At 47.2% G+C, this 10,318-nt stretch overlaps 1 protein-coding gene across 1 annotated transcript; it reads left to right on the forward strand.

The window, feature by feature from the left end:
* Window positions 1-5,533: 5,533 nt before the first annotated feature.
* Window positions 5,534-6,919, forward strand: LOC146182786 (putative exonuclease GOR). Its single transcript, XM_084608920.1, has one exon. It carries the CDS (start codon window positions 5,546-5,548, stop codon window positions 6,917-6,919), a length of 1,374 nt encoding a protein of 457 aa, XP_084465046.1. The 5' UTR covers window positions 5,534-5,545.
* The last annotated feature ends 3,399 nt before the right edge of the window (window positions 6,920-10,318 follow it).

Consider the following 10,318-nt stretch of genomic DNA (forward strand, 5'->3'; position numbering starts at 1 on the left):
CTGCATGGCAATTCTTATGGCCAAATGAAGAGTCGGAAGCATAAGCTCACTCACCGGTGTCAGACCATTTTTATGCCACAGCCTATCGCACACAGAACACACACTTCAAAAGTGGTTGTTCGTGAAACGGCGGTGAAACTCTCGCGTGGCCGACTCATGCTCGCCCACTCTTTGTGCAATTTCTGAGCGCCGACCACATTGGACCTCTCCAGGCTCAAAGATTAAACCGGTCAAAGCCTTCTTCCTTCTTTTCTCGATACGTGCATCGCGCTCTACATCCGTTCCTTCTGCACGCCGTCTTCTGAAGGTTTCGTAGCGCCTGCCATTTGTGGCTACTGCACACGAGTGTGGAGCGAAAGCTTTGACTGAAGCCGACCGAGCGTTGCATCGAACACGACCAGCGTTCCGTGGAACGCATCAAATTTCACCGGCGTTTTAGGTGGTGGTGGTAATGTCGTTTTTTGCATCTAGATATGGGGGACACAAGTTCTGCCTTTAAGGGTATGACGCGATAGTGTAGGCTACCACCCCACATATAAAGCCCCGATTTAACCAAGCCATTTGAACGTGCCTTAGTGGCCTTAACGTGGATACCTTTGCCGTTTGTCCCACGAGTTGAGACCTAAGAGGCAAATTCCATTTTCTTTCGCCATGGGCCGTACCACCGTTTTGGCGGGTCTGAAAAATAGGCACCGGTGAGAAACCCCTTCAGCAGTCAGGCCTCGTACCGATCAGTCTGTTCGTCATATCCGCCAAATTATTGCGCCCTGTTTTATCAGTTGGCAGAGAAAGAAGAAGATGGTCAAAGGGAAGCGAGGAAGAAGACCTCACGCAGTTGTGTTCCGTGAGCGCTTACTGCAAATTCTCATCTGAGCTATGTCTCTTTGGAGTTACATCCTACGATATTTGTAACAACATTGTTTTTCTTGCCTCTCAAATCAAAGTGATTCCTAAGAAAGCTGTACTTGAATGTGACCGTGTCTGTGTCGCAAAAAAAATGGGGATAGGAGGGACTCCTGCTTTAATGGTATGAGGAATATAGTTTCAATACCCCAGTCACACGCCACTTCTCCAAGGTCTTTACTTTATAGGAGGTTAATTGCATTAAAGGAGCAAAACTTAAAAGGAGAAGTGGCATAGCTGCACGGCAAATGGAAAGGAGATAGATTACCACGGTGATGATAATTCAGGCATTCTCAGCGAGCTCCATTTGTCGAGCGCTATTCACAACGGCCTTCGACCACATCGCTTGAAATGGCGCTAGTAACAACTACCACAATTCAAGTAGACGATATCTTTCAGCTTAAGTAATAAGTGAACAAGACTTCCCTTGTTTATGTTAGTAAAAGTAACCAAGTCATTAACGAAGAAAGATTATGAAGGTTTGAAGCGGACGTTTTAGTAAGAAATGTTTTTCTTTTTTACATTTAATCTACATTCTCACTACGTATGTCGATGCGGCTGCTGAAAACATTAGAAGTCTTCCATTAACACTCGAGATTTTTTAAAGTTCGTTGAAATGCAAAGTTCACGTCTAAGTAGAATCAATGAGGTCTAATTATAATATTAAACATTATATTTTTGACAACTTTTTTTTTCTCTGCTTTCTTTAGCCCGCTCGGCGGCGCAACAGGTTTGGGCTGCTCCTTTACGCAGCTGAAGACCGTTGACGGCCTCCTTTCCCTTTACGAGCTTTTATCGTAAAGAACTCGGGACTTTGCCATGTAGCTGCGCGTCAACTGCCTTTGGAGCAAAGAACATTAATTCTCAACGCCTTACAAGCGCCCGTGTGACAGGGGTATACTTACCTAGAGGGAAAGCTCTGTCGCAATCTATGGGAGTTTGTATGGAGCTTCGAGGCGAACAGTTTCCCTCTAGGCCTCAGGGCATCCTTATGAATAAAGATTTATGAATGAATGAATCAGCCACTATGGGGCGGCAAACCATGATGGGGCGGAGAGTTACCGGGTGCAGAAGTACGATTTTGTTCCACACATAATGCAAAACTAAACGCTGTTCTCCAAGAAAATGTTTCATAACATTCAATATTATTACTGCATTGCAAAAAGAGTGCAAAACCGCATATAAGTGTAAACGTTATCCAAAATATGCGATGGCTTTTTTGCTATCGGCTTAGAATTTAGCTGCACGGAAACTAATACTTCGCACTTTTGGGCACACTTTAAAGAAAAAAAAATGTCTTGAAAATATATATGGTTGCTCAGCCACTTTAAGAAGATTTAGTGGCATATGAGAAAATAAATTTTTTTATTGACGTCTTCTGGTTTCGCGCCTTCGTTACAATCGCTACTATCGCTTTTGTAGTCTACGTTCGCGCGTCGAGATGATGGTGACGATGAAGAGGAGACATCCTAGTAATGCCACTCTGTGTTCCCGACAAAATGGGGCTGTCCGCACCAAGCAGCACTCTGAAGTGCAGCGTCCCTAGCTTCCCTTTAGGTAAGAGTAAGTAACTCTACGGTATGAGCCGAATGCGGCAGTCGGCTTCGTTCGTGGCTCGCCTCGATCATTTCTAATCCCTTGCATGCATATTCCCACTCGCTTAATCAGTCACACTTTATCTTCTGCCTCGAATATCTCTCGTCTTATGGCACAGGATCGCATGCTGCGATAATATTTTAAAAATTACCCGACACAGATGTAAAGCCCTGCATAACCAAGCCGCCTAAATATGGTTGAGGGGACAGCATGTTTAATTCGGAATGCAAGGATCTAGGAGAATTGGATTCCTCTTAGCTTTCCACCTGACCTCAGAAATCACATTTAACATATCATATTTACTTACACTAACCATTAACTAGCTACCTGTAAATAAAAATTGAACTTTACCCTGCAGCATGAAGACATTTAACGTTAGATATCTTTTGTCAAGCACAATTGGACTCAACCAACTGCTACTTGTTATTCAGCCCCCGAAGTTAATTAGGCGTGATAAAAAATTGAATTGCACAGTACAGAATCGTAATACATAGTTGAAAACGACTCGGCCAGTAGCAGCTAAACACAAACGCTAACCCTCGTAAAATGAAGCCAAATTAGTTCGATTCAATCAGTGGTCAGACCATCTCATTTTTTGTCTCTGCCTATGGTTCTGTAGTAGGTTGTGTTGGGCTACCGGACTTGTTTAGTGCTTCTATGGAGTAAGGTAAGACAGGAGCGCCGACTCTGGTACGCTGCAATGCATTCGGCATAGGCCGATTTTGCTACGCGAACGCCGAGCCCGCGTCCGGCGTTCAGCTTTGCGCTGTACTCTCTCCTTTCGCTCTACTCATAGAGAAAGAGATTGTCTTTCTCTATGCTCTACTTTCCTCGCCGATGCGGCTTTGTTAGGTCACGTGATCCTCCTCTCGGTGCGCCACCTCTCGAAAGTTTTGCACAACGAAAAGCCCCCGAGCTTGATCCGGGCGACTGCGCGAGTGTCGCGAACAACAGGTGGGGAGCAAATGGAGTGGAACCTTTGCGCGTCGTCTGCTAGGCGGAAAACGCAAGAAGTGGATTCGTGGTTATAATTGCGCGTACGCCAATCTGTATCTCTTTTAAGATAAAACTTCAACATAAAGCTGTGCCTGTATCGTTTTTATTTTGTTGTCTACGTATACCCTTGAGAATGAGTCGACAGGTGTAGGCAGCCGCCAGACCAGCAGTACGCAGACGTTACGGCACAAAGCGCGGCAGACGTGGGAGGAGCGCATACTGTGTACTGTTTTGTTTTCTTTTTATATGCGGACAGAGGCAGCGGCAGCACGGAATCACCGGAGCGGTGGCGTGGCGGCGGCACTCTTCAACTGCGTTGGGGATAAGTCCTAGCGCCATCCGCAAACAAGCTTTCTCCGACGTAGCAAAACTTCGTCTTCCCCAAGGGCGGAGTCGGCGCACCTGTGTATCTTACTCTGTGAGTGCTTCCTTGACTCTCCGAATATCATACTTCGTTATGCCGAGCAATGTGCGCTTATTTATTTGATACGGTAACTGTGCCAAGGGCTATGAATGTGGGCTTAACAATCGAGTCAGCCACTAATGAGAGGGGATTAGTTGTGCCGCGTAACGGTTTGAAAATTACGAATTAGGAAAAATCGCCTTGCAGAACATCGACTGAATTCGCGAATATATGCTCCCTCCCTTCCCCTTGAGGGCTTTAAGGCTACAAATCAAAATCGGCTATCACTGTAAATGGTCATGTCCGAAATTTCGCATGTTGTACCACCCAAAGATTCAGTTATTAGTCCAATTGTGTCCCCTTAAAAATTTTAATGAGCTTGATATGAGGTTCCGTCCACGGTGGCGCGATGGCCTAGACTTACACGTGTTGAATGCGCACTCCTTGCTCTCGGAGTCGGAAAGCAGCGCGAAACGAAATGGATTAATAGCCACACTGGGCAACACGACGCCAGCGCCATCCGCGCAAGGCTGGTTGTATCGCAGGTGTGTCGTTCTGTTCTCTGAACGGTAAAGTCCTCTGAGCAGCGTCACCTGTCCACAGATAACAGAAATATTTTAAAAGTGAATAAGAGCGCATTTAAAGCCTATCGCACTCGTTGCTTTAGTGGTGCAATAGATTGGCGCTAATTACCTCACCACTAAGCGAATAAAGCATCTGCTCGAATCCTGTATGTCCAAATGGTTTCTGATTTTTTTTATCGCAACGGTAAATTAAGCTACTAAGATCTCGCATTACTTATGTTCACCTTTAGGTTGCATTATGTGATGTATTTCATTCTTAATAGCCACGAAACCAGCCGTGAACAGAGCCACGAAGTGACGGCATGACAACGGTAATACTATTTAATTACCTTTACCTTAATCATTTCCTGCCTTCGATGAGTGTATGTTACCTTTAGGTTGTATTCAGAGACACCTCTCGGTAACAATCGCCGTTTAACCCGCTGAGAGGCAACCAGTGAGCAGAAAGAAGTTGTGGGACCCTACCGTAATGACCATGTAATGACGTGGAAACAATTGAACATTACAGCCTCTCCTGCCACAGGTATGCTACTCAGAGAAGAAATTATCTAGAAATACCTCTTACTCGCCTAGGATTGCCATTTACTGTTCCTGTCCTCCTCTCCTTTGGTGCAACCGTCAAAGGGTATGCTCTAAAACCGGTGTGTGACTTACTTCATAATTGTAATATTGCTACTGAAAGATTTGTGTGTTAGCGCTGATCTGTCTGAATTGTATTTTTTCTTATTATTATTATCTTTAGTAATTTACAATTTTATTCCTTTTTTCATTGCTTTCTATTACATCGCCTCAAAATTTCTAATTATTTCAGCTACACTAGCTCCTAATTATTAGGTTATCTATATCATACAGTCAAATCGACATTATCAAAAATATTATGTCCCCTACAACGAATTCTGGCCAATCCCACGCTGTGGGTATGTGCCATTACAACGAGGGAGAAGAAGAAGAAGAAGAGGAGACAGAATTACGCATCGCAGGTTGTATCTTTCGGCGCGTTGCAGTGGTGTCATCGTCTAGTGGCTTGTCTACTACGGCGGGTGCTGCACATGGGAGCAGCAGCATGGCTGACGAACTAGTGTTTATAACTGGCAGCTCACCTATGATAGTGCTTTCCGCCGTCCTCGGCGTCCTAATTCTCGTGGTCATTCTTGTCGCCAGTCAGAAGAAAGCAGATTCAAAGAAGAAGCCTTCCAAACCGACCAAGGAAAAGAACGCTGTGCGGAAGGGGGTGCGAGCGGTGTCCAAGAAGAAAGATGAAGAGAAGAAACGGGATTTAAAAAGCCAGTACTTGCACCCGTGGCTAATGACCACATTAAAAAGAGACAGCGGCATCATCCAGGGCCTGGACTTTAATGGAAACGGGAAGTACTTGGCGACTTCAGCTGGTGGTCGACGTCAGCAGCGAGCAGCCAGCTGGCAGAAGGCCGCGGCGCCCGTCCGCTCGCTGACCGCGCCCCGGGGTCCCCCGAGCCCGCTGGAAGACACCTGGCGCCTGCCGCTGTGCGCCGACGAACTGTACCACCAGCTTCTGCGCTACAGGCTGACCCCTCAGGAATTGTACCGCTGCGGCTACCCGCGCCCATGCCCCAAAGAGCCGGGCAGCGCCGTGTGGTTGCAAGCGGACGCTGCGTCGGCCAACTCGAGCCGCAAGACCTGCTGCCGCTGCGGCTCTTCGTTTGTCATAACACCAGACGGCGAGTACTACGCCAACGACGACTGCATCTATCACACAGCTCGCCGCGGCATGCCCGAGTTCTCGTGCTGTGGCGCTACGGGTGAAGAGCCGGGCTGCCAGCGCTCCGAGTACCACGTGTGCGCCCAGGGTGCGCGGGGCGAGCACAACGCGCCAGCCCGTGGCTTCGTGCGCACGCGCCCCCGACACGACGTTTCCGGCAGAGTGTTTGCACTCGACTGCGAGATGTGCTTCACCATCCGCGGCCTCGAGGTGTCCAAGGTGAGCGTGGTGGACGCCAACGGAGCGACCGTGTACGAAACGTACGTGAGGCCTGGCAGCCCCGTGCTGGACTACAACACGGCGTTTAGCGGCGTCACCGCTGACCACCTGCGCAATGTGCGAACCACGCTTCAGGATGTACAGGCGGTGCTGCTGCGCCTCTTCACCGCCTCCACGGTGCTTGTGGGCCACGGCCTTGAGAACGACCTGCGCAGCCTCAAGATTCTGCACGATACCGTCGTGGACACGGCCGTCGTGTTCCCCCATCACCGGGGTCTGCCATACCGTCGGTCGCTGCGTTCGCTGGTCGGCGCCTATCTTCACCGCGAAGTGCAGGTGGACGGCGTGCGGGGACATGACAGTGTTGAAGACGCCCGCGCCTGCATGGAGCTCATCCTTTGGAAGGCGGCGCACGATCAAAAACTGCACGAGCGCAGGAACCGCGGTGCCGGTGGCCGACTCGTGCAGCCGTCACTCTGATTAGCGGGACGCGGCCACTGCGCCTTTCCCTTTACTGCTGCGCGAGTGTGTGTGAGAAGGTGTGGTGCGGAGGATAGAGAACCCCGACGACCCTCGTGCGCCGGCTCAGTCCTTGCTCTCTCTCTGGAAGATGGAATAGATCTGTGCTGCTCGTCGGCGACCAACGCACACTGCAACCGCCCGCTCCGAAACGAACGATGATCCTCCTCGGCGTCCAGCTGTTGTCGCGCGTGCGCGGGTTGTCTTTTTGCGCATGCGAACCGCGCCCCGGCTGGTTCTGTGTTGCTGTGAGCGTACCACTGAAGGACTGTGGACTTGAGGAACGGGGCCACACAAACCAAGGTTGTGAAAAACTTGTATTTTTTTTTTATATTATTGCCTGGCGGATTCTGTGCCTCAGTGTGGGTTGACATTTAGAATGATGCCACTGGCCCTTCTGCTTGGATAACCTTTACATTTATTCTTCAGTAAAAAGAAAATAAAGTTTCGGAATATATCCGATTGTTGGAAGAAACGAGGAAAGACGTAGTACAAGAGGAAGCCGGGAAGAGCCAACAGGACCGCGCATGGACCATCATGTACAGTGTTTTATTATTTAACGCGAAAGGTTACTTCGCTATGTTTACAGATTTCTGTCCGCGGACCGTGCCCGCGGACCGCGTCCGCAAAATCTAGTCCGAAGCAGTTGCGAGTAATTGAGAAGCGGTAGAGGTTAATGAGTGGTGTCAATCGATAGAGGGTGACGAAATGTATTGTCCAAAATATTAATTAGGCCGAAGGAATAATTAGGTAATTAGTTAGAGGCAGAACACGTAAAATCTTGTTCGCTGCAGTTGTAATTGAGAAGTCTTAGAGGTTAATGAAAGATATCAATCGATAGAGTCGGTGGGGACCGTGCAGGGCCCTTTAAAGGGAGGCCTTTTCCCGCGGCTACCGATGCGCCGCCGCTTACCCCCTTCCCTCTCCCCGCTCATTCCGGGAGAATCGGTCCCGCGCGGGGGCTATAAAGAGGGAGACGTTGTCGCCTCGCTCTCTCTTCGCTCCTGGACGCGCTGGCTGGTCGCTGTCTGCCCTCCCAGACGACGACCCCGCTGATCTCCCGCACCGCCACGGACTTTCTGGAATGAGATAAAGATGTTTCTTACACGGCCCGCTGCATGTTTGCCTTGCGTATCCCTCGGGCAGAGGAATCGCCCACAAGGATGACGTAATGTGTGAGAACAAATAATTAGCAATTAAGTTAATTAGGTAATTAGTGGCTAAAAATGAAACAGTAAAGCGAAAATCGTCTCATTAGCGAACTGCATGGCCCTACACTTGAATATATCAAATAATAAACAGTTAAGTAGAACAGTCATAGGGCGACGTCAAGGATGTTACGTCAAGCAATCGGAATTAGAGCCGAAAACGTGCATAGGAACAGATTGGCGCGCAATTTGAAAGTACCAAAGAGTAAATTGAATAAACAAGCAGTGAATTAATGTGACGTAGATGATGTGACGTCACGCAACCGGAAGTAGAGCCGAAAAAGGGCTTAGGAAGGGATTGGTGCGCAATTTGCAAAATCGTGCGAGCAGCAGTTGTCACTAATTGAGAAGTTGTAGAGGTTAATGAGTGGTGTCAATCGATAGAGGGGGTGTAATGTGTGCGAAAAATAATTAGGCCAATATATTATTAGGCAATTATTTAAAGGCCAAAATCATTAAAGTCAAGGGGAAAGTGTTCTCATTAGCGAATGGATTGGCGCCACATTTGAATGTATCAAATACTAAAATAATTAAATAAATCAGTCAGTTAGGTTGACACCAAAGATGTGACGTCAAGCAACTTGAAGTCGAGCCAAAAAAGGCATAAGAAGGGATTGGAGCGCAATTTGAAAGTATCAAAAACTAAAGTAGTAAATTAAGGCTGTCAATTAGGGTGACTTCAAAGATGTGACGTCAAGCAACTTGAAGTCGAGCCGAAAAATTACTTAAGAAGGGATTGGCGCGCAATTTGAAAGTACTGGAGACTAAAATGAGTAAAGAAGAAGTGAAATCATGTGACTTAGAAGATATGACGTCGCGTAACCGGAACTACAGCCGAAAAAGAGAATAGAAAAGAATTGGCGCGCAATTTGAAAGTACCAAAGACTAAAATGGGTAAACAAGAAGTGAATTAGGCAACTAGAAGCAACCAACAGCAGCATCCGTTCTTTCGCATTACTCCAATGCAGATTCTGCAGTAATAATTTCCTGCCTTCAGTGAGTGTGTGTTACCTTTACGTTTCGTTCATAGACACCTCTCGGTAACAATCGCCGTTTAACCCGCTGCTCATGCTGTTTTTCTACGAATGTGCGCGGCTGGGTCTCGTGAAGCTAGAGGATCTTAATTTATTGATTTATTGATATATTGATATATAACATTTTGTATGAGTTTTTTTTTCACCGTCCTCCCCAAAGGCGCAGTCGGCGCTCCTGTCTATCTTACTCCGTGATGCTTCCTTGATTCTTCGAATATCATACTTAGTTATGCCGGGCCACTTGCGCTTATTTATTTGAATTCATTCCTCTGAAAAGGGCTATAAATGTTGGCTTAATACAGCCAGTTGTGGACCATAATGGTCCGAAAATTACAAATTAGACGAAACCGCCTTACAGAACATCAGCTGAATTACCCCTGAGCGCTTTAAGGCTACAAATCAGGTTTGGTTATCATTGTAAATGGGTATGTCCAAAGTTTCGCATATTGTACCACCAAAAGATTCATTATATTAGTCCAGTTGTGAAGCAGGTGCCTACATTTGAAGTGATTGCTTTGAGGCAGCAATTCAGCGAAGAACCCGACGTTGTCCCTTTGGCGACCGGTGTCATGTTGCGAAAATCCTGGTCGGTCAAGAGTGTCATGGCGATGCAGCGACATAACATAACGAGGGAATTTCAAGCGCCTCATAGCGCTCACGTGGAACATGATGTCATGGGTGGAACAAAAGTGATTATCTCATATGAAAAGTTAATTGCAAGTTGCCTCATGTCGCTAATGATTTATGTGTAAAAATATGTATATTTCGCCGACGCAAAATCATTTTCTTTTTTTGTCGCAGGTGGAGTTCGAGCGCACGTTCGGAAGGGAACAAGGCACGGTACCGAGTAGGCCACCCAATGCCCACAATCACGGCTTGGAAACATGTGGTTGTTTATATGTATGTCTTACTTTCTTGTACAGTGCTGTCTGTCTCGACTGTAATTCTAAGAAGACTACAGGCCGTTATGGTGTGATATTCTGAAGGTGGAGCTTAACTGTGTCTAAAATTTTCTGATCGAAACTGAAGTTCCACGGTTTAATAGCAACGCACGGAATAGGTTTAGTTTACAAGGCTTTGAGACGCGGTTCGTGAAACTTGCAGGTGATGCACAAAGA

The sequence above is a fragment of the Amblyomma maculatum genome, chromosome 7, assembly GCF_055883805.1.
Source record: "Amblyomma maculatum isolate TAMU_Amacu chromosome 7, ASM5588380v1, whole genome shotgun sequence".
NCBI lineage: Eukaryota > Metazoa > Arthropoda > Arachnida > Ixodida > Ixodidae > Amblyomma > Amblyomma maculatum.

Coding starts and splice junctions, on each gene's coding strand:
- LOC146182786 (XM_084608920.1), top strand. CDS start 5,546: ATGGCTGACGAACTAGTGTTTATAACTGGCAGCTCACCTATGATAGTG.